This window comes from Aspergillus alliaceus, assembly GCF_009176365.1.
Source record: "Aspergillus alliaceus strain CBS 536.65 unplaced genomic scaffold BDW43scaffold_9, whole genome shotgun sequence".
NCBI lineage: Eukaryota > Fungi > Ascomycota > Eurotiomycetes > Eurotiales > Aspergillaceae > Aspergillus > Aspergillus alliaceus.
The window spans coordinates 351748-376938 of NW_022474692.1; the positions used below are offsets into that span (position 1 = coordinate 351748).

At 49.9% G+C, this 25191-nt stretch overlaps 12 protein-coding genes across 12 annotated transcripts; 5 read left to right on the forward strand and 7 right to left on the reverse strand.

Moving 5' to 3' along the window:
* Positions 1-1753: 1753 nt before the first annotated feature.
* On the reverse strand, positions 1754-2934 carry BDW43DRAFT_267904 (flavin reductase family protein). The gene is made up of 2 exons (XM_032041053.1): positions 2696-2934; positions 1754-2634 (listed from the first exon to the last, which is right to left on the reverse strand). The coding sequence occupies exons 1-2, from the start codon at positions 2754-2756 to the stop codon at positions 1850-1852; spliced, it is 846 nt and encodes a 281-aa protein (XP_031903070.1). The 5' UTR covers positions 2757-2934; the 3' UTR covers positions 1754-1849.
* Positions 2935-3077: 143 nt separating this feature from the next.
* On the forward strand, positions 3078-3901 carry BDW43DRAFT_267905 (mitochondrial 54S ribosomal protein bL31m). The gene has a single exon (XM_032041054.1). The coding sequence runs from the start codon at positions 3135-3137 to the stop codon at positions 3618-3620; it is 486 nt and encodes a 161-aa protein (XP_031903071.1). The 5' UTR covers positions 3078-3134; the 3' UTR covers positions 3621-3901.
* BDW43DRAFT_267906 (sorting nexin 1) lies at positions 3902-6317 on the reverse strand. Its single transcript, XM_032041055.1, has 6 exons — positions 6123-6317; positions 5995-6054; positions 5441-5928; positions 5003-5383; positions 4346-4948; positions 3902-4290 (listed from the first exon to the last, which is right to left on the reverse strand). The coding sequence occupies exons 1-6, from the start codon at positions 6154-6156 to the stop codon at positions 4135-4137; spliced, it is 1722 nt and encodes a 573-aa protein (XP_031903072.1). The 5' UTR covers positions 6157-6317; the 3' UTR covers positions 3902-4134.
* Positions 6318-6620: 303 nt separating this feature from the next.
* mde1 (methylthioribulose 1-phosphate dehydratase MDE1) lies at positions 6621-8179 on the reverse strand. The gene is made up of 3 exons (XM_032041056.1): positions 7545-8179; positions 7011-7486; positions 6621-6954 (listed from the first exon to the last, which is right to left on the reverse strand). Exons 1-3 carry the CDS (start codon positions 7674-7676, stop codon positions 6840-6842), a joined length of 723 nt encoding a protein of 240 aa, XP_031903073.1. The 5' UTR covers positions 7677-8179; the 3' UTR covers positions 6621-6839.
* A 118-nt stretch (positions 8180-8297) lies between these two features.
* On the forward strand, positions 8298-10795 carry clxA (calnexin). Its single transcript, XM_032041057.1, has 5 exons — positions 8298-8683; positions 8736-9018; positions 9075-9205; positions 9267-9920; positions 9981-10795. The coding sequence occupies exons 1-5, from the start codon at positions 8558-8560 to the stop codon at positions 10476-10478; spliced, it is 1692 nt and encodes a 563-aa protein (XP_031903074.1). The 5' UTR covers positions 8298-8557; the 3' UTR covers positions 10479-10795.
* Positions 10796-11182: 387 nt separating this feature from the next.
* BDW43DRAFT_250883 (CoA-acylating methylmalonate-semialdehyde dehydrogenase) lies at positions 11183-13367 on the forward strand. The gene is made up of 3 exons (XM_032039805.1): positions 11183-12067; positions 12134-12771; positions 12839-13367. The coding sequence occupies exons 1-3, from the start codon at positions 11329-11331 to the stop codon at positions 13253-13255; spliced, it is 1794 nt and encodes a 597-aa protein (XP_031903075.1). The 5' UTR covers positions 11183-11328; the 3' UTR covers positions 13256-13367.
* A 320-nt stretch (positions 13368-13687) lies between these two features.
* BDW43DRAFT_298338 (uncharacterized protein) lies at positions 13688-14589 on the reverse strand (the record flags this gene model as incomplete). Its single annotated transcript, XM_032044539.1, has 4 exons — positions 13688-13810; positions 13883-14338; positions 14404-14445; positions 14536-14589. 4 exons carry the CDS (start codon positions 14587-14589, stop codon positions 13688-13690), a joined length of 675 nt encoding a protein of 224 aa, XP_031903076.1.
* Positions 14590-15361: 772 nt separating this feature from the next.
* On the forward strand, positions 15362-16944 carry BDW43DRAFT_308505 (dynactin subunit 2; the record flags this gene model as incomplete). The annotated part of the gene is made up of 3 exons (XM_032046517.1): positions 15362-15400; positions 15476-15535; positions 15607-16944. 3 exons carry the CDS (start codon positions 15362-15364, stop codon positions 16942-16944), a joined length of 1437 nt encoding a protein of 478 aa, XP_031903077.1.
* A 251-nt stretch (positions 16945-17195) lies between these two features.
* BDW43DRAFT_250924 (dolichyl-P-Man:Man(7)GlcNAc(2)-PP-dolichol alpha-1,6-mannosyltransferase) lies at positions 17196-19172 on the reverse strand. Its single transcript, XM_032039806.1, has 3 exons — positions 19065-19172; positions 18718-18996; positions 17196-18656 (listed from the first exon to the last, which is right to left on the reverse strand). Exons 1-3 carry the CDS (start codon positions 19081-19083, stop codon positions 17275-17277), a joined length of 1680 nt encoding a protein of 559 aa, XP_031903078.1. The 5' UTR covers positions 19084-19172; the 3' UTR covers positions 17196-17274.
* A 484-nt stretch (positions 19173-19656) lies between these two features.
* BDW43DRAFT_250942 (uncharacterized protein) lies at positions 19657-20197 on the reverse strand. Its single transcript, XM_032039807.1, has one exon. The coding sequence runs from the start codon at positions 20117-20119 to the stop codon at positions 19847-19849; it is 273 nt and encodes a 90-aa protein (XP_031903079.1). The 5' UTR covers positions 20120-20197; the 3' UTR covers positions 19657-19846.
* An 873-nt stretch (positions 20198-21070) lies between these two features.
* BDW43DRAFT_308507 (Pyruvate/Phosphoenolpyruvate kinase-like domain-containing protein) lies at positions 21071-22037 on the reverse strand (the record flags this gene model as incomplete). Its single annotated transcript, XM_032046518.1, has 4 exons — positions 21071-21367; positions 21463-21595; positions 21650-21690; positions 21762-22037. 4 exons carry the CDS (start codon positions 22035-22037, stop codon positions 21071-21073), a joined length of 747 nt encoding a protein of 248 aa, XP_031903080.1.
* A 2816-nt stretch (positions 22038-24853) lies between these two features.
* On the forward strand, positions 24854-25096 carry BDW43DRAFT_267929 (uncharacterized protein). Its single transcript, XM_032041058.1, has one exon. It carries the CDS (start codon positions 24863-24865, stop codon positions 25082-25084), a length of 222 nt encoding a protein of 73 aa, XP_031903081.1. The 5' UTR covers positions 24854-24862; the 3' UTR covers positions 25085-25096.
* Positions 25097-25191: the final 95 nt, after the last annotated feature.

The following is a 25191-nucleotide window of genomic DNA, read 5'->3' on the forward strand; positions in this document are numbered from 1 at the left end:
TTATGAAAACATGAAACGACATTAGGGTCAGCAATCGGAAATACTTTGGTTTAATCTCCGGGTCAAGGCCCTCCCTGAGGGCCGGTGATTCTAGAGCATCCTAGAGCTCGAAGGAATATCTCGTGAACTGTTCTATAGAGATTGGCTCCGAGTTGATATGAATGCTCTCGCAGACCGCTATAAGGTGAGGCAAGGTGTAAAGGCCAATCTTACACGGCGGCCGGGCCGATTTGCCGTAGCATTAAAGGATAGAGCCGACAAAGGCACACGTGGTGTCCTTGCCTTTGGTGCAGGCGATATGGATGATGTTCAGACGGTTGAGCTCACGGACCTAACATATCGCTGGAGTGAGCCTTGTCCTTGAACCACCTGATGTGTTTATATTGTAGCCCAGGCGACTAACCCACTGCCGCATCTGCTCTGTGGCTGAACCGTCTAATCTCTTGCCCAGCCGTCTCCGTTCCTCTAAGGCTTAGAGACCTGATTGCATGGACTTTTAACTTCTCTACCACATCCTAGTTGAAGTGGGCATGCGCTATCATAAGGAGAGTAGAGGCATACTTGATAAGTCAACATTTCACTTGTTCCTGACATCGCAAGAACTGCACCTACACAGTAGGAATGTGTATGTTATTGCAAAGCTACAGAAAAACTATGGCTTGGCTGGTGGAAGGTGTGTACCCCATCATCAAGCTACGAACTAGATTAAGGATCTGGATACTTGCGATTAATCACAATTTGCCACGTCAAATTTGTCTCAAGGATCAAGGAAGGTAGGGCAAGTGATGCAGTGCTGCCTTAAGGGGGCCGCAATTCCCTGGTGAGGGAAACAAATGCCTGCAATAACTGGCTTCTGTATAGGTGCCAGCGGCAAGACTGGCGGTTATGAACTCCATTTGTATCCTCCTGTGATACGTAAAATATCACGCGGTGGTTGCAAAAGCGATACAACCCCTTGATACAATTTCAATCTTGAATCGAACAAAGAAACATTCGTCTCAATCAAAGGGCCATCGTATGCTCTCGTCTTTGTATGATCTTTAACCAATACCTACTAGCAAATGAGGTCAGCCAACAGCTATGGACAAAGAAACTGTCTACAAGATTACTGTCCTCCACGAATAGCTAATTCTGACACTGTGCTCTATGAGTCCGGTCTGGCTACCCCCTCTTAGTATAAGCGCTACTAATGAATATCCAGCCTGCTGGCTGTACAAGGTGCTCCAGCAGGTCAAGAAGTTGAGATCCTTGATAAAAAGGCCGCTATTTGCTCTCTTCTGGAGGATAAGGACGCCATGGGTAACACGCCAGGGGAGGGTCTCAAGCAAGCGGGTGCCATAGTCCATATGCTAGGGTAGCAGTCGACTAGGCAGGTCCTTTTATCCGGAGGCGCGATAAATGCCCGAAGGACTATCAGCGTCTTTTTTTGGGAGGGAAGTAGTATACGACCTTGAATGTCACACATAGCATCCCTAACCTATTTGTTGTGGAAGAGACATAGCTTCGGCGTGAATAGCTAATCCAAGAGGGATGCGTCGCAGCTCGAGAACCATCATTTCGGAGAGATTATAACTAGTAGACGGATTTATCCAGACTGCCTCATTCTCATTTGGCTCTAATCGCCTTACGCGATAGGATCAGATACTTATGAAAGAAGTTGAAGCTTTTCACTATACAAATGGGTTCTATAGAGATATGACGTCATTATCGATGCTTGAGTTATTTTTGAAGTTCGAATCCTTAAGTTACAGGTAGAAAGGCCATGTAGATATACACGAGCACACGTTTCAAGCGAATATAGTACATATAGAGCTGAGGTAAAGAAGAGTAGGGTATACAAACAGCAAGCCTAAATCTCGTGGCCCATTTCCCAAAACCGGGTATTGGCGTATGTTAAACATAGATCGGTGACGGAGTGCGCATTGGCGATTGCCTCCGGACTCGTCAGATGATCCGAGAGGACCTTTACAACGGTCCCCACCACAATCGTGTGGTCGTTGACTTCGATCTCCTGCGGATGAAGTTGACATTCAAATACAAAAGGAATGTCCGAGAGGGAGTTTCCCTCTGGTGCATCCGCAATTTGCTTCCTCCGAAGCAGAGGCAGCGGCCTGGTCGCCTCCTCACCGGACGCAGAAGGATGCGGTGTAAATTCAAAATCACCTTTACCACTCACGATAGTCAGATTATGGTTGCCTTTGGAAAAGTCCCGGGCAAGAGCTGCTGTCGTCCGATTGGGAGCTAATAGATGAACGAGGAATCGCTTTGAAGATTGAAGCGCGCTGAGGGTCTCGGATGGTCGCCGCACGTTGAATGAGATGGCCGGTTCTGGGTATAGTGATACAGTATTGAACGATGAGACTGTCATGCCGCGGAAAGCTTGATCGAGGGGTTCGTGGGGGTCGGTGGCCGTGATGATGGCAACGGGGTAAGGTACTCGTCTCATCAGCAGGCGGACTTGGTCCGAGAGGGAGAGAGCGCCATTCTGGGTATTATGGATATCATTTGATCTGCTAGTTTGAGGCCGTGGAATGGCGGTACTCAGAGACGTCGCTTCAGCGCTGCTAATTGTATTGCGAATATGCCATTGTTGCGCTTGGAGAGGCAAATAAGTAGCAGAGCCACCTTGGAAACCTGAACCGTAGAAAAATGCTTAGGAACAGATAGTCCGAACAAGAAGATACTCGAGTCTAACCTTTAAGTTGGCCCACAATCCGGTTGATGGAAACCACAGGCCGTGAGTATGGAAGCTTCATTCCGCCGGGAGAAGAGCGGCGGACAAGCACAAGGGCTTAAGGAACGACGGGTAACAAAGCAGGAGATATACTAGCGACAGAACCATGGAAATCCTCTAGAGTCATCCTGAATCTCCAGAGAACAGTATCCTAAAATGGGTTTTAATTGAGGAGCATTTTTGCAAAATGCGTGACCAGACCACTAGAGTGAATCGATAGTGATTTAGATCTCCCGAAGAAAAAGGCATTCTTGTCGATGCTTACGTAAGGGGATCCCGATCCGCCAAATTTCTCGAGAACCTCCGATAAACTTATCCCGCCGAACAGACTGATTCGAACCCGACTTGATCCCTTTCCTTCCGGTCTTCGATCCAATCTGTCTATTTTCTCCGCGTCCCAATGTCATTCACCCTCACTCTCCGCCGCAGCGCGGTCTCCACCGCACGAGTCCAGACCTCCACCACTTTCATCTGCTCGCAATGCCGCCATGCGACACTCCTTCGACGCCCTAAGCGTCCCTACACCTTCACTCAGCTCGTCACTCTCTCGGACGGCAGTACCTTCACTCACCGCACGACGTCCCCCGCTCCTGTCTACCGCTCTACCCGTGATACGCGCAATTCTCTCCTATGGAACCCATCATCGAGCAAGTTGATGAATGTCGAGGAAGACGAAGCCGGTCGACTGGCAGCATTCAGAGCCAAATTTGGACGGAGCTGGGATGCGAATACCCCTACCGAGGAAGAATTAAACAAGAAGGCTGAGCAGACGAGTGAAGAGGCCGCAGCTGAAGCAAGAGCTGCCGAAGAAGAAGACGATAATCTGCTGGATCTGATCAGTTCGTTTGGACAGGAAGAGCAGGCATCTGGGAAGAAGAAGAACTGAGTTTTGTCGGGATTGTGGGGTATCTCTGTATAATCTACTCATTGTTTACGGTCTACATCTTTCGAAGCTTTCATGTACAGTACATCATACCATTTGGTTGGAATTCCAGCATTGAGAGTCCATGCCTCCAGATTGCCTCTTCTACTTGTTTGAAAGGCCTTGGTAACTTCTAGCGGAGTTGGAACCAGTGCAAATTGCCATATATTATCCGCCATAGACCTCTTACCGAAGAAGCCAGGCGAGAGATCAGCAGCAAAGGAGAGAGGTCATTTCGAATTAATTCCGAGTTACTGGTATCAATACACTGTCAACGTAGCTAATTCCGACTGCAAGATGCATAAAACAGCCATAAATTCAGGTAAAAGTCTTGCACCACCCCCACACCATACATTGTTATAATAATGACTGACATGCGTTGTTTGATCGATAAACGTGACAAATGAGGGATGCAAGGGACGGTGGCCTTCCTTTTGTACAGAGCGATAAAAGGGTCATAGGGGGGATATGCAAACATTTATGCTTCCTCGGCCGGGGCGGCTGGAGCGGCTTGAGTAGTTCTCTCGGGCACCGACTCTGTGGGAGCACCCTCTGCAACAGGAGGGGCGTAGAAGAGGTTGCCTTCTTCGCCTGCGTCTAATTGCAATAGAAAGGTTTCCCAGAGCTCGATAAGCTGTGAAAAGGTATTAGTAACCGAGAACCAGAGTATTCAAACTACATTTACATACCTCCTTCTGGGCTTCGACTGCGCTTTCCAAAAATGTTTCCACGCCAGACTTGAAATCTTCCACTTTCTCCTTTTCAAACCGCTGCAGTTCATTCCGCATCAGCCTTCCCATATCTTCAAACAACAATCGCGCCTGATGGACCTTGCGTTCCGCATCGGCCACGTCGGCATTGACCTGGTTTAGGCGGTCCTGCTGTGTCTTTCCTTGTCGGAGAAGTTTCTCCTGAGTGTGCTTGCGTTTCTGCATTTCGGACTCGGCCGTATGCCAGCTGTGGAAAGCCTTCTGCCGCTGCGAGAATGCTGTCTTAACGCTTCCGATCAGGCGGAGATATTCGTCAATAGTGATACCTAGCGTGAGAACATCTTGCTGAGCCTGGCGTTCGTATAATTCCTTGATGCGTAACTGTAGATCCGAAAGCCCGTCGAGAGGGCTGGAGAGAGCGGGAGACAGTTCAACAGCTGCCAGCGCGTGAAGAGACGCGGAAAAGTCCCCAGCAGCTTCTGCTAACCCCTTCCGCTGTGCGACTACAGTGTCAATTGATTTCATCAGAGCCTTCAGCTGGTTCTCCAAAGCATCCAAGTAAATCTTCCGATCATGGAACCACTTGTGTGATCGTTAACCGAGAGGCTTCACAGCACCTAGCAAAGACGGACTTACATCGTCATGCTCGACAAATTTGGACCCTCCACCAACGTTGATACCAAAGGAGCTAAACATGCCCTTGCTCTGACCTAAATCCGGCTCCCTGTTCTCCTTGTTCTTCACATCTAGATTGAATGTTTCGCTCTCCAGGAAGATCTTAAGGTCTCCATCATGCTGAAGGATCGGATGCGTAGCAATTTTGTTGAGCATGCGCTCCAATGCAGCCCTTCTGGACTCGACGAAATTAGTATCGAAACGGCCAACTGCTTGCTTCTCCGGAGGAGGGGGGACGACAACGCCAGGGTTGTTATTATGCATTGAATTGTAAAGCCAAAGGAAGTCGCGGTATCGGCGACTAACAGTAAATTCTGGTTGGCGGTAGGCCTTGGACGTTGTCTGGTTCCAACGTTAGCATATCGATGAAATGCCAATTCACAAGTAGAGGCGGTTCACCTTTGTTCGGACTTGGTAAACAATGTGACTGCTCGTCAGATCTCCCACTTTGTGTGGGTCACCGACGGTGATCTCAAAGGTCGGTTTTGCTGCCTTCTCGACACTAATACTAGGTTCTGACAATCTCTTCGAGCTATCTGCGTCGCTTGGTGGTTGTACCGGGGGGGGGCCCCTAAACCCCGCACCATCTTCTTCGAGGTTCACCGAATCGGCCATTCCAGCAGCACTTGATGTCTGAGATGCAGATGATGTGGGCCGAACATTGCGCCCAGTAAATGCTTCCTTCTGAGGTGGTATGGGTGCTTGCTCGGTTGCCGTAGGGCTACTTTCATCGGCCTTGCCCCCGAGCGGGCCCAACGGATCAAGGGTGTCATCAACTGCTTCTAATTTTGTCGCTTGTGCGCTGATCTTGCGGGAGCCTCGCGGAACTCGCCGTACTGGAGAGCGGGGAGTGTTCGAACTGGCTTGTTGTGACGATTGTTCCCGGGCTGCGGGAGGATGCGGTTAGGAGGTGGGTTGCTACAGTGATCCAGATACAAGGTGAAGAAACATACTAGCATCTTCGCTTTCCGATTGTGGCGTACCGTGGGTGCCGACCGACTGCGAGGGGACGTCTGTGGTGAAGTAAGTTAGACACATGCCAAATATGATGCGCTTGTCCAGTCCGTGACTGCCTGCTTACCGCCCCACGGGGAGTCACCGTTGTCCAGATCCATGAGAGAAAGAAAGGATTAGTTGCAATTGGTTAGACAGGTCAAAGGATGTGGGTATGACTTGAAAAGTGAACAAGAGGTCGTTAGTGGCGGGGAGGGGGAAGCAAGGACGTGACGGTGTTGTCCTAAAGGAGGCGCGCAGTAATCCTGTTAATGGGTTCGGCGAAGCGACTAAGTTTAAGTTGGACAGATGATCCGCGCCGTCGAAAAAAGGCCAACTTCGTCACCCGTCCGGAATTAAGGCAGTCCCCGCCCCAGGGAATGCCTGAATCCACCCGCTTAGCCCATTCCAAGTCTAGATAATAATTTTATGGAAGTAGTACTCCGTACATGTTAACATATTGTCGGGGGAAGCAATCGCGTTAGGTACTAATCAGATTTACATGCCATTCCGGCGGGACTTAACCAGTAGTCAAACTAGGGTCTCATTATGCTAGCTAATATACATACTCCGAATATATCTCTAATTCGCCTCTAAGGGTATGCTCTACTACTATATATTCCAATATACTTGTCAAAAAACACAATGCGCTTTGAATGCCTATGTACTCTTCATTCAACCTATCAAATCATCATCATAATAGTGGTATCCTTAAGATATAGCGACTCGATCTACTAACTTCCTTCAAGGTCTTCAATGACAGGAGTCTTTTGTACTAAGATCGGCTCGCGCATATAAAGGTCATCTATTCCTTAACCCAAGGAATACCGAGCTTGTGCATCTCCACGGCAAGCTGGAACAAATAATCCAAGCTCTCGCACTGCGTCTTAGCCTTGGCAACATCATCTCCCCAGACGTAACTACACGGTTTATTAGATCTCCAGAACCTCCAAAATAAGAAACAGCGAATACTCACATTCCGTGCCTTCTTACGAGGACCGCGTAAGTGTCGGGGTTTTCCTCCATGGCCTTCTCCAAGCTTCCGGTGAGATCCTCCTCGAATGCAGTGTTCTCAATAATCGGGATCCTGAGAGTATCAAAGAAGCCCAGCATACCCTTACCCTTACCGCGAGGGATACCCTTGATCTGTTCAATATTGCTGATCTCGAAGTAGGCTCCGGGGCCTTTCTCACGCTCTACTAGAAGCGTCACCAGGACGGCCCACTGGGAGTGAGTATGGATACAGCAGCCCGCACCACGCTCGAAGGCTGCGAGGAACAAAGGGGTACAGGCCGATGGCTTCAGATCGAGTGGCTTGCGGATATATTTGCGATCGGAGGGGGGATATTTAGGAGTTGGGAACTGGAGAACGAAGATGTTCTCCGGTTGCATTAATTCCTTCTGCACACCGGATGGCGCAATAAAAATATGATCTCCGCGCCGGATCGACGTCTATGTCGAGTTAGCTTTCATGGACGGCTTCAAGAGCAGATGCGATCAATTCTCTTACCCCACCACCAGTGCCAGTGACCCATCCCCAGTTATAGAACTTGCGACAGAGTTCTGGAATCAGGTTGGAGGGGTGTTGCGGATCAGAAGATTGGACCAGATGGTCATTGTTGTCCTTGACTGCTTGGGCCATGATGGACCGATTGGTGAAGTGGGGTTCCAATGATCGAAAGGGTAGTAGTTTAGGGATGTAAGGAACAAAGAGCGAAGGCGAGAATGAACCAAGCGCCGCCCAAGAGAAGAAAGAGAAAGGAAGGGCGATTTTTGTAAACTCAAACGGCGTTGTCTGAGATTTTGTAAATCAAAGGGAGTCGAAAAGAACGAAACGAAGAAAAAAGAGGGGCAAGTTTGAAGGTCTCCAATATAATTTTTCCCTTCCGGATCTGGATCAATTAACTAGCGGGAAGAAGATCGCGCAATCGGAGTCATCTTTTAGGATCTAGTATGACATGAAATGGGTTTGATATAATTTCTTTGGATAGACTGGGTTAGTTTAAAATTTGAGAGCATTGTGGTTTTATTTTTTCTGTATTGAATGTAGACAGATGGTCATGCCAAGGAAAGGACTGGAAGAACTACCAACTAGTGCTAGTACTACTAGTACTACTGGGTAAGAAAGAGTAAAAACAGATGACGGGAACTTTAAAAAAAAGCAATGAAACGGTTCTCTAGAAAGTACAATCAATCAAACAGAACATTGGAGAATCTACCACTAATCCCAAAGGGGGCCCGGTGGAACTTTACCCCAAGGGGTAAGCGGCAGCGGAAGAGGCCAGATTGAACTTAAGCTACCTTCCCAGCTTCATGCGCAACATATAATCAACCTCCCCGAACACCGGTCTTCTTTCCTCCTCATTTTCTCTCGCCCTCATCTCTTCTATCGGCTAGTTTGTGGTACGCTTTTAGCTTGACATTCTTTTCCCCTTAAACCTCTCCGGAGGCCCATTGTTGGACACATTTGCTTATTTGTTTGTTTCCTAAAGCTACGACCGAGTCGGGCTTCTTACTTTCATCATGCGTATCAACGCAGCTGTTGCCTCCGCTTTGGTCTCCTCGGCCACTCTCATGGGCTACGCTCATGCTGAGGAAGCTGAGAAGAACCCCGATGCTACTTCCGTTGTAGAGAAGCCAACTTTCACTGTACGTTATCTACCAGGTGTTGGCGCTCCGGCCTTTGCTAACAGCACCCCAGCCGACCACCCTCAAAGCTCCCTTCCTCGAGCAATTCACCGATGACTGGGAATCTCGGTGGACGCCGTCTCATGCGAAGAAGGATGACTCCAAGACGGAAGAGGACTGGGCCTATGTCGGTGAATGGTCTGTTGAGGAACCCACTGTCTTCAAAGGCATCGACGGAGACAAGGGTCTCGTCGTGAAGAATCCTGCCGCCCACCACGCCATCTCGGCGAAATTCCCCAAGAAGATCGATAACAAGGGCAAGACCTTGGTTGTCCAGTACGAGGTCAAGCCACAGAGTAAGCCTGTCTCCACAGATATTCGGCATACGGTATACTAAGCTATACATTGACAGACTCCCTTGTGTGCGGTGGCGCCTACCTCAAGCTCCTTCAAGAGAACAAGAAGCTTCACGCCGAGGAGTTCTCTAATGCCACTCCCTACGTGATCATGTTCGGCCCCGACAAGTGCGGTGCTACTAACAAGGTACGTACTAGGACAAGCTTCTACGTCTACCCTCCTCGAGCTGCCGCTTATATATTATTAGGTTCACTTCATCTTCCGCCACAAGAACCCCAAGACTGGCGAGTATGAAGAGAAGCATCTCAAAGCGCCACCTGCCGCTCGCACCAACAAGGTCACTTCCTTGTACACCCTGATTGTCCGTCCCGACCAGACTTTCCAGATCCTTATTGATGGGGAGTCTGTCAAGGAAGGCACCCTGCTCGAGGATTTCAACCCTCCTGTCAATCCGGAGAAGGAGATCGATGACCCGAAGGATAAGAAGCCCGCCGACTGGGTTGATGATGTCAAGATCCCCGACCCTGAGGCCACAAAGCCCGAGGATTGGGATGAGGAGGCCCCCTTCGAGATTGTTGACGAGGAAGCCACCAAGCCTGAGGACTGGCTCGAGGAGGAGCCTGAAACCATTCCCGACCCCGAGGCTGAGAAGCCAGAGGACTGGGATGATGAGGAGGATGGTGACTGGATCCCTCCCACTGTTCCTAACCCCAAGTGCAGTGATGTCTCTGGATGTGGCCCCTGGTCTGCCCCGATGAAGAAGAACCCTGCCTACAAGGGCAAGTGGACTGCTCCTATGATTGACAACCCCGCCTACAAGGGCCCCTGGGCTCCCCGCAAGATCGCCAACCCGGCCTACTTTGAGGATAAGGCTCCTGCCAACTTCGAGCCTATGGGCGCTGTAAGTTTCTATCTTTGTCGGTTTGTTCTGATCTTAGCAGCTTAACTAATGAATCTATAGATTGGCTTTGAGATCTGGACCATGCAGAACGACATCCTGTTCGACAACATCTACATTGGTCACTCCCCCGAGGATGCCGAGAAGCTCCGCCGGGAGACATTTGATGTCAAGCACCCTGTTGAAGTGGCCGAGGAGGAGGCCTCCAAGCCCAAGAAGGAGGAGACTGCCCCCGCCACCAGCGTCAGCTTCAAGGAAGACCCTGTCACTTTCATCCGCGAGAAGGTTGACCGCTTCGTTGGCCTTGCCAAGGCAGATCCCGTTAACGCCGTGAAGCAAGCTCCCGAAGTCGCCGGTACTTTGGGAGCCCTGCTTCTGTCCATGGTCCTCATCATTGTGGGCGCCATCAAGGCCAGCAGCCCAGCACCTGCTCCTGCCGCCAAGAAGGGCAAGGAGGCCGCAGGTGCTGCCAAGGAGAAGGCCAGCGAGGCTGTCAGCAGCGCCGCGGATACGGGCAAGGGCGGCGCTACCAAGCGTAACACTCGTTCGTCTGCGCAGTAAACCATATGCCATTATACCCAAAAGAGTGAAGTCGAGTGTAGGAAGAGACAAATAAACTTAAACCAGATTTTCAAATTCGATATCATGACGTGTATTGCGCGGTCAATCAATGGTCTCCTATAGTCAAGGTTGAGGGACTGCTGCCATTCTTGATGAGATATGAGAGCATACAGATAGGGAGGGAACTGTTTCTGAAGCTTGTAAAGTAGCGTTTGATATTTGCCTTGAAAACCCGTCCTACGGCTGCCTTTTAAATCGTCTGCGCCGTATCATTGTCACCTGAATTAGGAATTGATTGATTGGCTTTCTGCCTCAGTGCATTTCAATATTCGTCGGATACAATTGTAAGCCATCTCTTATACTACTTGCTTTAGAGACCTATATATGCATAAAAAGAAAAGAAATACACCAATGCTTTAGCTAGGGAAAGAGGAGACGATAGTCAATTAACCCAACTGAAGAAGACAAACATAGAAGAAGCCCAAGCTCGGAAGTGAATTGATATAGGAGAGAGTTGAACAACAGCGGGACTCGGAACCATTCCCATCTATCCATATTTGAATCTAGAAAGTCGCTCCGACTGGGTGCCATGATTGGCCGGCAACGCCGAGTAGCGTTATCGGTTGTCCTCGGCGATTGTATTGGGAAGCGTTTGCACCATTTGGTTTATTAACTTCACTTCATTACTCCATATATCTTTCCTCCTTGCCAAACCGATTCTCTATTTATATTCTATCCAAGTAACCTCCTTTCTTTCTGCTCTCCTGGTCACTGATTTGTTCTTCCCTTTATTTCTCTGTAAACAACCAACATATATACTTACTCCCTTTCATCTCTTCTCCCCTTCACAATGGCCGCCCGTCGGTCCCTTGCCCGTTCTCTCCCCACACTCCGCGCTGCATCTCCCCGCACGAGCTTTGCCAACGCATCATCTGCCAGGTCAGCAGCATCGCGCTCTTTAATGACTTCAACCAGGAGTTCTTCTTCAGCACTTGCTGGTCAACGAACTGCTTCTGTAACTTCTTCTTCTCCCAACGTTGCTGCGCGCAGACTGCACGCCACCGCCCAACAGATGGTCCCCGCAACCACTTCCGCGGCTAGTACCGCTACCGAGTACCCGACGGACCACAAGCAGATCGCCAACCCCATCGATACGGCCAACTTTCTGGATAACGAATTTGTTGCGTCGAAGGCCACTACATGGATTGACCTCCATGACCCCGCTACGAACAACCTTGTTACTCGGGTGCCTCAAAGCACAGATGAGGAGCTGCGGGCGGCGGTCAGGTCCGCTGAGAAGGCATTCCCAGCATGGCGGGCAACGAGTGTGATTGCCAGACAGCAGATCATGTTCAAGTTTGTTAGTTTGATTCGTGCCAACTGGGACCGTCTCGCTGCATCTATTACACTGGAGCAAGGCAAGACTTTCGCCGATGCCAAGGGTGATGTTCTACGTGGTCTGCAGGTCGCCGAGACTGCTTGTGGCATTACTACGCAGCTTACAGGCGAAGTGCTGGAAGTCGCTAAAGACATGGAGACCAGAAGCTACAGGGAGCCTCTGGGTGTTGTTGCAGCCATCTGCCCTTTCAGTAAGACACCCCTTGTATCAAGAAGACCCACCCGACCGTCTCCCCGAGGCTAACCGCTCCCCACAGACTTCCCCGCAATGATCCCTCTTTGGTGCATTCCAGTGGCTACCATTACCGGCAACTGCCTGGTCCTTAAACCTTCGGAGCGTGATCCGGGTGCCGCCATGATTTTGGCGGAACTGGCTAAGGAAGCTGGCTTCCCTGCTGGTGTCATCAACATTGTCCATGGCTCCGCCAAGACCGTTGACTTCATCCTTGACGAGCCTGCCATCAAGGCTATTAGCTTTGTCGGTAGCAACCGTGCTGGTGAGTACATTTACACTCGGGGCTCTGCCAATGGCAAACGTGTGCAGGCCAACCTGGGGGCCAAGAACCATGCCGCTGTCCTTCCCGACTGTAACAAGAACCACACCTTGAATGCCATCGTGGGAGCAGCTTTTGGCGCCGCTGGCCAGCGCTGCATGGCCTTGAGTACTGTGGTCATGGTTGGCGAGACCGAGGAATGGCTCCCGGAGATCGCAGAACGTGCTAAGGCCTTAAAGGTGAACGGGGGTTTTGAAGAGGGAGCCGATCTCGGCCCCGTGATCAGCCCGGAGAGCAAGAAGCGTATTGAAGATTTGATTGCCAGTGCCGAGAAAGAGGGCGCTAAGATTTTATTGGACGGAAGGGGATTCAAGCCTGAGAAGTACCCCAATGGCAACTTTGTAAGCGTTATTTCCTCCCAAGATTCATGAATCATAATCTTGCTAACCTACTATGCGTTCTTTTAAGGTCGGTCCCACTATTATTACGAACGTCACCCCCGAGATGACCTGCTATAAGGAAGAAATCTTCGGTCCAGTTCTGGTCTGCCTGAGCGTCCCCACTCTTGAGGATGCGATTGACCTCATCAACAAGAACGAATACGGGAACGGAGCCGCCATCTTTACTCGCTCTGGTTCTACGGCATCTCGTTTCCAGAAGGATATCGAAGCCGGACAGATTGGCATCAATGTCCCCATCCCTGTCCCTCTTCCCATGTTCTCTTTCACTGGCAACAAGAAGAGTATCGCTGGCGGTGGAGCTAACACTTTCTACGGCAAACCTGGTCTGCAGTTCTACACCCAGCAGAAGACTGTGACAAGTCACTGGCGGGCTGAGGATGCCGTCAGCACCAAGGCGCATGTTGTGATGCCGACCCACCACTAAATTGAAGTCGAGATACAAAAACAATGAAGTTTATTGATTATAAGGGTTTCTTGTCTGTCAGTCGTGTCTCCTACCACTTGAAGGCAAATTGTCATTGTTGTCCTTCTATTCTCACTTAACGATAACATATATACCCAGAAGCATCATGAGTATTTTGGTTTCCGGATGATTTCAACCAGTGCCTGTGTTGCGGGTGACCATGCAAAATGATATCAATGTACATCTACCTATAAACCGCGTTAGGTATTCCGTACTCTGCCGTAGCGAACCAGCCTAGATCTATATGATGACCTTTCCCTTTTTGGATGTACATGTACAGTTGATCTTCAAGTGGATCTGGATAGAACCAGGGTTTACGAGGACTTTTCCGATTTAGTCTAGACATCTGAAAGCTAAAAAATGTACTTCATTTATTGCTAATGTCAAGGATCTCTAAGCTTCCCGGCGCTTGATGAAGGTGTACACAAACCGAGCCATTTCATATTTACCGTCTTTGGCAACAACAACACGGCGAGTGTAGTACCGCTTTCCATCGATCACTTCGAAACCCCAGATCTAAGAATTCAAGGTTAGCATCCCCCTCGGACTTGCACTGGCGAAAGAGGGGAGACAATTAGAAATACGCACTTGTTCAGCAGTCCAGCCGCCGGCACTGTCCAGGTTCTGCACGAAACTCTGAAGGAAAAGGCTCTCGCCTTCTCCATACTCCTCGCCGACGTTGTCCGCAACGAATCCATCCGTATCCTTTCCATCAGCGAGGATCTCTCCCTTCAAAAACTTCTTCACCTTCTCGTCATCGGTCTTGGTAGCGATTTCCACATTAGGGCGGAATTTTCCATCCTCGCCCTTGGAGCCACGGATCAACCGGGTTTGACCTCTGACCTTGCCAAAGACGTGGTCTTCGTGCTCTCGTGGTTCCCAGTCTGAGATACGCTTCTCACTTGTGCCAGGAATTCCTCCAGTGACCGTTTGGTCGATGTTGACGTGGAGGACCTTAGGGTCCTTTTCGTCCGCAAATTGGTGGACACTAAGGGTGACGGTTGCGACATTGAGAGCTTTGCGCTTTAACCAGCCCATGCCTTGCTATTAATGGGACAAGCGGTTAGCATTAGCAAGGGCTATGCGTCTTTCCCGATGAATTGACTTACCAGTGCCAGAATTGGCTCAGTGGGGTTGGAGAGGGTTTTATCCTGCAGACACACAGTTCCAAGTTAGCTCATGTCGACGGATTTCCCTCAAGCCGAGGATTTCCAAGGCATTAGAAAAGGAACTCTACATACCATCGTCCACTCACCACTGAGGTCCTTGATGGTGATGTCTGCGGGGGCTGCCATGGTGATGCGGGGTAGGTTAGATAAGAGATAGGAGGGTGTCTAGGTAGAGGATGAATGAAGGGCAGCTAGTGCTGACAATGAGTATGAGGAGAATAATAATAATAGTAGTAGTAGCAGGTTCAGGTGGAAGAGCACCAGAAGGGGTGTTTAAATAAATGTTTGGGAGGGTTACTGTCACATTCATGTGCTTTTCCGGGGACTTCCAGTCACGCCTCTCCACAAACTACCACATTAGGAATGAACCGCCTGAGGTTGCCAACCTCCGAGGCTGTTACCACGTGCATGTGTTCACCACTGCAAAAGGGAACCAATCCAATCCTGCCATTATACACGCCATGGCTGCAATTCCCCTTGTGGCTGTTCCTATTGATGTGGGAGGAACTTGCTTGGCGCCAAATGCTAAACCAGGACCGAAACAGAGCGACCCGTTTCAGGCCGGAGTATGCCCCTTGTAGCGGTGCATATAGTTGATCATTTTGTCTCTCATTGAATGGGGTTTATGGTAAATACATCATGTGAACTGGGAATGTCATCATAGCAATTACTAATAGGATTGTTAACTCGTATGTACCTTTACAATGATGTACATCCTTACACTACAGAACTTGACCGGAGACAGGTTATTTTAATGCCTCAGGCATCATATTTAAAGGCCCCTTTCACGTGCCAACGCGGAGACAGTTTACATTCACACCTTCGGAGATGCTCCAACTAGACTAAACACTCGTAACACGCACCCCGCCAATTACCCCAGTCATTGCAAAGGTGCATGATGGCATTCAATAAGAAGTATGCGGGTCTCCCAGATCTGGTGAATCAATCTCCCACGCGTAAATCGCATTGCTTTCTTATCAACAGTCCGATTGACCCATTGCTTGGGGCTTAGGATCCCTCGCCCGATATCTATGAGACCCCCGATCTGACCGATGAAGCATCCACCGTCCCGGTTAGTCACCACGTCGGATTCTTTGGAACATTGTGATTTCTGATCATATAGCTGTTTTCTACCTCCAACAGACTGCAACAATCCGCACCACTTCCAATGCAGATGATGATGCCGGCTCCAACCCCGATATCGACCGTCAAGCCATCAATGCGGATGAGGCGCGCGCTCACTTTCTCGGGGCTACCGTTGATGCGCGCGAAGCCAATTTCTCTGATAGTATTGCTACGAAACGGAAGGCATATAGGAGCAAGAGTCGCCGACGCCGCAGAATAGACGATGGATTGGAAGAAGTCGGCGAATTCAGTGATAGTGAAGAGGAAGGCTTTGAGAGAAAGCTTGCTCGCCTCCGGAGAGAAGTCGAGGAGCTGAAGGATGAGATGGCATCCCGCCAAGCTGAGTCAGAGCCCAATGGAAACCAGGGAGAACGCAAGGAAGGACTGGACGACGGGGTGCTCGAGTTGAGCCGGGCTTTGGACAACCTCTATGCCTCCTCTCGGAAAGCATCTGGGCCGCACTCGGCAGCCGCGGTAGTATCCAAGAGGATCTCTGAACCAGGACCTGATGACCCTGACAAGCCGGACAAACCGACTGAGAAGACGGAGACGGAGACTCCTTCTACTGCCCCATCTTCCGGCGTTTTGGCCCACGCAGCGGCCTTTGACGGCCGGCTAGCACTCGTCGAGGCTGCTATGGGTATCTCCAGCTCCTCCAACCCCTTTATCGCCGATGGAAGCTCGGATGTGCCACTCCAACCCGTCCTGCCGGCTTTAGACCACCTTACGTCCCGACTGATCACTCTAATGAACATTCTTGTCGGCCCGGCCCCTGTCTCGGCTGTACCGACAATAGGCACCGCTCCACCCTCGGCGACTGTGTCCACCTCCCATCTTGAAAACTTGTCTGCACGCGTCAGAAAGCTAACCGCTGATACCGAAGCCTTGGCGTCCGCCCGCAAGCGCGCCGTAGATGCAGCCAAAGCCGCGCAAAATGCCCGCATTGCCACAGCAGCTCTCGAACCATCCGATATGTCTGTATCCTCCTCATCAGCCACAGAAGTCGACCCCGCAGCTACCCAACGCGATGAGCAAGCCACCAAGATTCAAGCTCTCTACGCCACCCTACCGACCATTCAATCCCTCCACCCGATCCTCCCTAGTGTCTTGGAACGACTCCGCTCCCTACGCGCCATCCACGCAGGTGCTGCACAAGCCTCTGAATCACTGGACGAGCTGGAAAGACGCCAGGCGGATATGGCGCGGGAGATTGACCAATGGCGCGAGGGGCTGCAGGTTGTCGAAGAGAAGATGACCCAGGGGGAGGCGGCTCTGAAGAGCAACATTGCGCTGGTTGAGCCCTGGGTCCGTGATTTGGAAGGTAGAATGGATCGTTTGGAGAACAAACAGGCGTGATTGCTTGAGGGCCTTGCTAAGAATGATGGAAATACCCACGTTTTTGTTTTGAGAAGCTAGTTCATGTTCATACTTTGCATAAAGGAAGCTAATGGATGCTTGTTGTACACTTTTCTATTTCCCTTGGACGCATTCATTTCATGAAAGATGATATCCAGGAGCAGGTCATACACAGTTGGATCTATTTATTTCAGATACAAGTACCATACCTACATCTTCCATCTACTTATTAAGATACAAGATTAGATATACATATATAAACACAAACTCCATAACTACTCCTACTCATACAAAGAAGATGAAAAAGGCCAAAAGATCAAAAAAAGGAGATCATCTAGCCCTCCCCAAGATCTTAATCTTCGGCTCCATCCTCACCTCAACCCACCAACCACGAGTAACCAACCGTCGAGCAAAATCTCTCCCTTCCCTCCAAGCCCGAGTCCCATCCTCACCAACAAACCTCCGAAGAACCCGCTCCTCAACTGCACCCACAGCCCCATCACCAGGCCGGACGATCCTCAGTCCCGCGAATCCCTCAATCACATCCACGTCTTCCCAGTGACCAGGGCCAGATAAAGAGCGAATCTTCGATTCCTCTTCTCCAGGTTCGATGAGGAGGTAGTCGAATTGAGACCAGAAAGATGACGTGGCCTTGAGGGTTTCGTTTTCGGTTTTGTCGTATTTCCAGGTTGAGTTTTGGCTGGGTGATGTGGGGGTTTCTAGGAAACGGGTTACGCCTGTTTGGCAGGCGAGGTTGCCTAGGTGGACGGAGATGAGGGGTTTGGTGTTGGGGGCGTGGGCGTGGAGGGATTGGAGGGCGTATGCTCCTGGGTAGTTTGCGGAGGATGCGGGGAGGAGGACGAGGGTGGAGAAGAGGAATGAGGCGAGGGTTGATAGAGCCATGGCTAGGGAGAGGAGACGGTAGAGGAGGGATTTGGTCCGGTGCGTCCAGATATAAGATGCTCCCAGGGCGGAGGCGGCGGTTAGTGGGGGGACAGTGTATACGATGAAGCGCCATTCTTTGTGTGGTATGATGCTATAGATAGCTATGTAGGTAAGTGAGGGGATGAGTAGGCATGTTGCCGCGGAGCGGGTTGATGGCTGGGATAGGGCGAATGGAAGCCCGATTAGATAGACAAGAGGGTTCAACAAGAGACGCGGGATGGCATTGGTGAAATAGAAGTGCCACGGATGTGTACCCCAGGCCGATGCTTGACCGTTGATAACGTTGAATATGAAGGCTGACAGCTCTGGCCAGAGGGGGTACTCTTGCCAGAAAAATGAGTCCACGAGTACAGTAGAGGCCAGACCGAGGAATAGTCCCAATAATCCGGCTGGGATTATATCACGTTGGATACCGATACGTCTTGTAAGGAAAAGAAAGACGGTGTTTGTGGCAAGGAAGAGTGCCAGTTCCGAACGGAATATGATACCAGCTATTGTCAACAGGCACAGGGACAACCGACACCGGCTTCTATATACCACGGAGTTTACTTGTTGGGAATTCTCCTGAAGAAGGTACCGCATCGCCAGGGTAGATAATCCGAAAGCGAACGTGTTCGACAGTGTCCGGGATGCATAGTAAAGAACATGGAATTGGCTTGCCTGGTAGAGTAGGTACCAGATCGCTGTAGTCTTCCCGAAAGCCCGTCGCAAGCCGAATGCGAAGGAGAGCAGAGACAGAGCATTAAACAGGCCAAGAATGGCTCGAGCTGTAAAAGTACTACTTATTAGAGTGCTGCGTATAGTAAATATATACGAAGATATTTGTACCTAGTAATTGCCTATCAATAGTGTCATTTAACCAGATGAATGGCTGCGAGAGCGTAGATAGGACGACAGCTCCGACAAACGTCCGGGGCACAGCACCGGGGAATGTGAAATGGTCATATTGAGCGCTGAGATATTCAGCAACATTTTGAGTGGGAATTCCGTATGAAAGGATGTCATGAATGGCTTGGACGTGGAAGGACTCCTCTACCTTGGTGTAGGGGGCTAGGTAGAGGTGAAACAGTACGAGAGCTGGGATTGCGACAAGTAGCAGTATGAAGACTGACACATAAGTGAAGGATACTTGTGAGCATTTATATACACATTAAAGGAAGTAAAGCAATTCATACCAACATCAACTCTCCCCATCGTGTCACCGTCGCTGTAGTTAAAGTTGTCGAAAGGTCAAAGCATTCCAGTGAGAAGCATACGTAGGCTAATCAAAACGGGCTGACCAATTCAAACCGGCAGAATAAATTGAACACTATCTCATCTGGTGCATTGGATAGTGTATCTTTGCTGGACTAGTATTTCAGGCTTGTTACGCCATGAGCAAAAAGTTACTGGCACAAAACACAATGGAATGTTTGAATCATATGATGAAATATCTGAGTGTTTTCAAAAATACCAAAAAAGGGTTCCTGACGGGAATACCGGTCGTCTGAAATAAAAGCCCAGAAGCCTCATTTCTGAACGTAAGGTCCATGAGGTCTCAAATTGGTGTGGATTTATATCAGGAACCGCCTACTAACCTGGGCTTAGCGTTTATAGATCTGTACTATGTCCGATTAAGAAGGCGGAGCTGAGATAGGAAGGCGGTCCTTCTCCCACAGCCTCGGATACTGCACCAATTATATCTCTCCCAAAAAGTACTCAGTATAACGGTACTATAGCAATTCAATTTATACAGCTTTTTAATCCGATAAAAAATCGCTAAGTACGCGGAACTACAGCCTGAAATCTGGGCCATGCAAAAGTCACACGATTGGATGATGTAACTTTAGAGTGTTCAAATGAATCTGCCAGATGATAAGATGATATGCAGAAACATCAAACAAAAGGATAGTCAAAAAGATACTATTTACATGTTGTTCTCATCCTTATCCGTCTCTTCTGGCCAGAGTCCACGAGATCATTGCCTGATACCTGGATGTGAAAATTGATTGATAATGTGCCCCAGCGGTGTGGTATCGAAGAAGGACATGGGCGCTCGAAGGGTTCGATGCATAGCACACTCGAACAGGTTCTTGCTGGCGTTGGCACAAGCAGCTGTTAGCAGAACTGAGAACGAGTACAATGCAACCGTCTGGTCAAAGAAGATATCCGCATATATTCCCATATACTGGCCTCTGCTCAACTCTGGAAACTTGTTAGATGTCCAGAATGACAGCCATAGTCCGCTCATGATGATACCACCGGTGGATATGACGCCATGATAAAGGCTACAAAGAATCCGAGAGAGGACCTAGGCGATGAAAGTAAGGTATGATTTCCAAACATCCCATCTCATGGAACCTATTGCCCTCTCTTCCTTTTGCATCAAAGGAGTGCATCGTTTCTTCGCGTTGATTTCACTAGAGATGGCATTTGCCGGCTGTATTTCGATGCTTGTCTCACTAGCAGCAGCCTTCTGGTTCGAGTCGCCCTGCCGGGGCTTGGCCAGCTTCAAGTTTTGAAAAAGTTGATCAGTACGCATGAGGTTTGCAAATATGTCGATAGCTACGATATGACCTTCGTCCATCAATATATTCCGGCCACAGCAGCCAAGAACATGGAGTTGGTGTGTTGCCAGCGCTCTGCACCGAGGCTTTAGAAGGCCACAGATTGCTTTTATCCATAAGAACGATATCAGAGCCAGAATAGATGGCTCTACCAATATTCAGACGCTGCTTTTGACCCCCTGAGATGGTGTTGCCACGCTCGCCAATCTCTGTTTGGTCCCCATCCGGGAACATCGCTAGATCTGCGTGGAGAGCACATGTAACAATGACTTCGTTGTACTTTATTTCATCGTATTCATAACAGTATCTAACTATGCTTTTCTGTTGTTTTCCATTGAATTTCTTCCCTAGCTCTCCCATTCAAGCAAAGTTTCTTCTCTGAAAGGTACTTTAGTCAGCGTGGAGAGGGAGGCTCTCAGTTGGGCGATCCCGGTCTAGCACCTCAATAGTATGATGTCTAAGTACTCACCAACATTTCCATACTGGCCGAACCGCTTTTGAGTCTTGCCGCATCAAATCAATACACCGAATATAATGGAAAATGAGAAAAAAAATTAGATTCCTAAGCTCCCTTACATGCAAGCGTCTCATTCGCAGCATTCAACTGCCCCATCACCTCCGTTAGTTTGTGCGTATCAGCCGCAATTATACACAATCGCCATATCCGAGGTAGCCTTTCGCAACTCCTCACCCTCTACAAAACTAAAGCCTGCATGAGGCTTTTTGTATTTCCTGAACGTCGCGTGGAACAAGTCACAAGCCCCAAGCCACTTAGGCTCTGAACCACGCACGCCAAACCCCGCCGCAAGCCCCATACTCATCCGAGCATCTATGGTTCCAAACCAGACGATGTCAATCTCCGGCACCTTCGTCAGGATAGCATCGAGATTGTGGATACCCTCGAGCGACTCGATTTGAATCATCAGCGCCGTCTGGTTGTTCAAGCTCTGTCAGAGGCCCTTCTCTGGCTCTAGAGCGGTATCTGTCAGGTTGCGCGCGTATCGGAATGGCGGCGTGGAGCGGGTACCATTTTGCTTTCGGTCAGCTTAACTGCGCTGACTACGTGTTTGGCTTCCTCTACCATATCCACGTGAGGAACTATGATTGATGCGCCTGCGTTGAGGGCGTACCCTATGATGGATGCGTCGTGCCCGGGTACCCTGCGTAGGTTAGGTATATAGTGAGTTGAGCGCGTTGTTGCTTGTGTGGCCTACCGGACGAAGGGAATGGTTTTGGCACTGCTCATGAAGGCCGTCTCGTGGACCATTTGTATGCCGGGAGGTCAGTCTCGTATTTATATGGTGTTTGTGACATAGACAGACGGACTGTGGTCATGGTCTCGATGTTCGTTGCATTGTACTCCCAGTCGATCCATACATAGTCGAAGCCCATCGGTGCGAGCCAGTGGGTGATGGACACTGCTGGGGGGCCGGCATAGTAGCCGATCAACGGCGGGATCTTCTTTTCGTGAGCGTCTCGGATGGCCAGGCGAACACGATGAGGCTGGAAAAGTGATGGGGCTATGTAGTCCCTCATGTCGCCATGTTTATGGTCAGTGGCACTGTTGTTCAGGCAGTCTGAATCATTACAGCCGACCGCCATCGTTGGTGAATCAAATGAGAAGGAGAGTAGAAAAGAATTGGGTATTTATACAGACACGGAGGAATAAGGAGGAGGTCCTCGCGGCCTCGGAGTTCAGGCTTGAGGTATAAGTGTGTCTTAGCCTTGTCGTGGCATTAACAATGTTTTAGAGATCACAATTTATATAAACCATGTAGGCTAGCCAGTCAGAGCCCTCGGGTCCGCTTCTAGAATTCATGAGGCTAGGACCACGGGGCAATCATTATGCCTAGACAGGCATTCCCGAGTGCTTCAATTTTCCAGTCATGCATTCCTCGTTGTTCACCGCGATGTCCTGCTTACACTTATGTCTGGGGCATGCATCAGTGTACCGCCTGAGGAAGACCGTGTCAACAACTTAGAACGGTTTATGATGGAGTATCGTGTCAATTGGGCCACTATAACCCCCTCTGTAGCTGCTTTACTCACCCCAGAGAAAGTCCCAGATCTGCAGACATTGGTCTTTACTGGCGAGCCTATGTCCCGCGCTAATCTCAATACCTGGACTGATAAGATAAACCTGACATATGGCTGTGGGCAGTCTGAATGTGTCAGCATCTCCTTGCTGAGGAAAACCCAACCGTTGAATCAGACCGAATGAATATTGGACATGGAATTGGATCTACAATATGGCTGGATGACCCCCAACGACCTTGATAGGCTTGTTCCAGTGATAGCCATCGGAGAACTAATTATCGAGGGAATAGCCATCGTGCGAGGATATATCAACAACCCTAAGAAGACCCAACAACAGTTCCTCCATGATACAGCCTGGCTGAGACGGTTTCGCCTTAGGTCCCGCGGCCGCGACTGTACAAGACTGGGGATCTGGCCCAGTTCACAGAAGATGGACGGTTCGTTTCCTGGGCCGGAAGGACATTGCCGTTAAAGTTAACGGCCAGCGGCCGGAATTAGAGGAAGTGGAATGCCACGTTAGCTCTTGCCTAGCCGAAATAGATAATGCAGAAGTTTATGATGTGGTCGTGGACTTGACCCAGCTGCTCAGCCCCAACGAAGCGAAGTTGACTGCATTCGTAGGGTTGAGCCCAAATTATTCAGACGACCGGTGATGAAATAAGCCGGGGATCATTCAACTGCGCCTCGGCCTATTTGAGGGAGCTAGAGTCGCCCCTAACAGATGTTGTACCACGGTGTATGATCCCAGCACTTGTCGTCCCAGTACGATATATACGCTTGAACCGGTCGGGGGGGGGGGGGGGGGGGTCGTCAGACACTGCGTCGTGTCGTATTGGACATGACAACCGAAGAGGTTGCTTCCTGTACAGGAATAGGCCTTACTCTTGAAGCCCCACAGACGGAGACGGAGCTTAGCCTGCGGGCGTTGTGGTCAAAAGTCTTAGACACCGTAGACTCGCCTATTGGGAGACAAGATCAATTTTTCCGGAGAGGAGGCGATTCCATGGCGGCCAACATCTTTCCTCACCCGACGTTGTCTGCACAGGCTGAGCTCGTGTGCTAGAGCAGCAGAACAGCCAAGTTACCACTTCTATCGATTTGTCTTAGTAGTGGAAGAAGCAAAGGAACAGGAGGTCGTTAGATTTGCGAAAGAACGCGCTATGCTTGAGTCGCAGATTGAGGATGTCTACCCGACCACGCCCATGCGGCAGGGCACAATCTTTCTGGCCACTGTGCGGCCGGGCAGGTATGTATCACAGCGAGTCTACGAGCTGTGAGATGATGTGAGCATCTCTGCCTTGAAATCGGCCTGGAAGGCAACCTTTCAGGCCAACCCTTCTTTGCGGACTCGGATCGTATAATCATTAGATGGAGAGACCTTCCAAGTCATCGTGTACGAACAGGTCGACTTCCCCATTCACGACGATTTGAGAGAATATCTACGGCAAGATAAAGCCCAGCCGATGACGCTGGGATGCCCTCTGGCACGATTGGCCATGATTCATAGCTCATTAGGGAGCTCGAGCCTGTGTGTTCTCAGGGTTGCACCACTGCATCTATGATGCTTGGTCAATCTCCCAGCTCTTGGAACAAGTTGACCTCGCTTATCATGGGACCTCCCTGGATCCCACGCCCGTTCAGTCTGTTTGTCAACTATGTGAGACAGTCGACCGAGAACGCCAGGAAGTACTGGGAAGCTGAGTTCTCTAGTCTAGAAGGCGAGCGGTTTCCATCATTATCATACCAGACATATAAACCCACTGCGACTGTATCAGAGCACCTAGGTGTGACACTTCCCCTTACTAATGGCACCAATGTTACCACCCTGTCTAACTGTATTCGGCTGGCGTGTACGTTGACCGTCGCACGGCTATACAGGTTTGCACGACGTTGTATGCGGGGTGACAGTCTCTGGCCGCGGCGTCCCCCGTGCCAGGAATCGATAAATTGGCGGGCCCAACAATTGCAACCTTTTCTCTACGAATCCAGCTGAGACCAAACACTTCCCTTCAAGAGGAGCTCCAGGCACTCCAAGAGCAATTTGATTTTGGCCCTTTCTTTTGAGCAGTACGGCCTGCCGTACATAAGCCAACTGGGAGAAGATGCTGCGAGGGCCTGCAAGTTCCAAAGACTGTAGTTCAGCAGCTACTGCTGAACCTTACGTTAGCATACTTAGAAGCTTCACAGGTGTCGACGTCCAACCGATCTGGGATACGTATGCGTTGACATTGCTCTGCACCCCGGCCAGCAACGAGTCGGTCTATGTGGAAGCGGTCTACGATGCGACGGTGATTCCAAAGATGCAGCTGCGAAGGGTCATGACACCTTTTTTACACACTCTCACACAGACGACTCAGTCCTCCAACCAATTGGTGGGTGATGTCGACAGCATGAGCCCAGAGGATATCCAACAACACCAGGCTTGGAATGGCCAAGTGCCATCAACCAGCTCCCTCTGCATCCATGATTTGATCCAGCAGCATAGTGTATCACAGGCGAATGCAGCCGCAATTGCTGCTTCCGCAATTGCTGCTTGGGACGGGGAATTTACATATGAGGAACTCGAGGATCAATCATCGCGCCTGGCAGCCAGCCTGGCGCCATGGAGGTAAGCAAGGGGCAAGATCTTCGAAATGTAGGGACCGCTGTCTTCTGACAGTGCAGCCTAGTCATGCAGTATATGTCGTGTATACATCTGGCTCGACAGGAAAGCCAAAAT

What these genes read in the sequence shown, in the direction of transcription:
- BDW43DRAFT_267904 (XM_032041053.1), bottom strand. Translation starts at nt 2,756, where the DNA reads ATGAAGCTTCCATACTCACGGCCTGTGGTTTCCATCAACCGGATTGTG. An exon ending in GATTGTGGGCCAACTTAAAG is followed by an intron (nt 2,635 to 2,695) that starts GTTAGACTCGAG and finishes TCTACGGTTCAG; the next exon opens with GTTTCCAAGGTGGCTCTGCT.
- BDW43DRAFT_267905 (XM_032041054.1), top strand. Translation starts at nt 3,135, where the DNA reads ATGTCATTCACCCTCACTCTCCGCCGCAGCGCGGTCTCCACCGCACGA.
- BDW43DRAFT_267906 (XM_032041055.1), bottom strand. Translation starts at nt 6,156, where the DNA reads ATGGATCTGGACAACGGTGACTCCCCGTGGGGCG. An exon ending in ATCGGAAAGCGAAGATGCTA is followed by an intron (nt 5,929 to 5,994) that starts GTATGTTTCTTC and finishes ATCCTCCCGCAG; the next exon opens with CCCGGGAACAATCGTCACAA. An exon ending in CAGTCGAAGCCCAGAAGGAG is followed by an intron (nt 4,291 to 4,345) that starts GTATGTAAATGT and finishes ACCTTTTCACAG; the next exon opens with CTTATCGAGCTCTGGGAAAC.
- mde1 (XM_032041056.1), bottom strand. Translation starts at nt 7,676, where the DNA reads ATGGCCCAAGCAGTCAAGGACAACAATGACCATCTGGTCCAATCTTCT. An exon ending in TCACTGGCACTGGTGGTGGG is followed by an intron (nt 7,487 to 7,544) that starts GTAAGAGAATTG and finishes AACTCGACATAG; the next exon opens with ACGTCGATCCGGCGCGGAGA. An exon ending in CTCGTAAGAAGGCACGGAAT is followed by an intron (nt 6,955 to 7,010) that starts GTGAGTATTCGC and finishes TAAACCGTGTAG; the next exon opens with TTACGTCTGGGGAGATGATG.
- clxA (XM_032041057.1), top strand. Translation starts at nt 8,558, where the DNA reads ATGCGTATCAACGCAGCTGTTGCCTCCGCTTTGGTCTCCTCGGCCACT. An exon ending in TAGAGAAGCCAACTTTCACT is followed by an intron (nt 8,684 to 8,735) that starts GTACGTTATCTA and finishes ACAGCACCCCAG; the next exon opens with CCGACCACCCTCAAAGCTCC. An exon ending in ACTTCGAGCCTATGGGCGCT is followed by an intron (nt 9,921 to 9,980) that starts GTAAGTTTCTAT and finishes ATGAATCTATAG; the next exon opens with ATTGGCTTTGAGATCTGGAC.
- BDW43DRAFT_250883 (XM_032039805.1), top strand. Translation starts at nt 11,329, where the DNA reads ATGGCCGCCCGTCGGTCCCTTGCCCGTTCTCTCCCCACACTCCGCGCT. An exon ending in TGCAGCCATCTGCCCTTTCA is followed by an intron (nt 12,068 to 12,133) that starts GTAAGACACCCC and finishes CGCTCCCCACAG; the next exon opens with ACTTCCCCGCAATGATCCCT. An exon ending in AGTACCCCAATGGCAACTTT is followed by an intron (nt 12,772 to 12,838) that starts GTAAGCGTTATT and finishes CGTTCTTTTAAG; the next exon opens with GTCGGTCCCACTATTATTAC.
- BDW43DRAFT_250924 (XM_032039806.1), bottom strand. An exon ending in TATTGATAGGCAATTACTAG is followed by an intron (nt 18,657 to 18,717) that starts GTACAAATATCT and finishes GTACTTTTACAG; the next exon opens with CTCGAGCCATTCTTGGCCTG.
- BDW43DRAFT_250942 (XM_032039807.1), bottom strand. Translation starts at nt 20,119, where the DNA reads ATGAGCGGACTATGGCTGTCATTCTGGACATCTAACAAGTTTCCAGAG.
- BDW43DRAFT_267929 (XM_032041058.1), top strand. Translation starts at nt 24,863, where the DNA reads ATGAGCCCAGAGGATATCCAACAACACCAGGCTTGGAATGGCCAAGTG.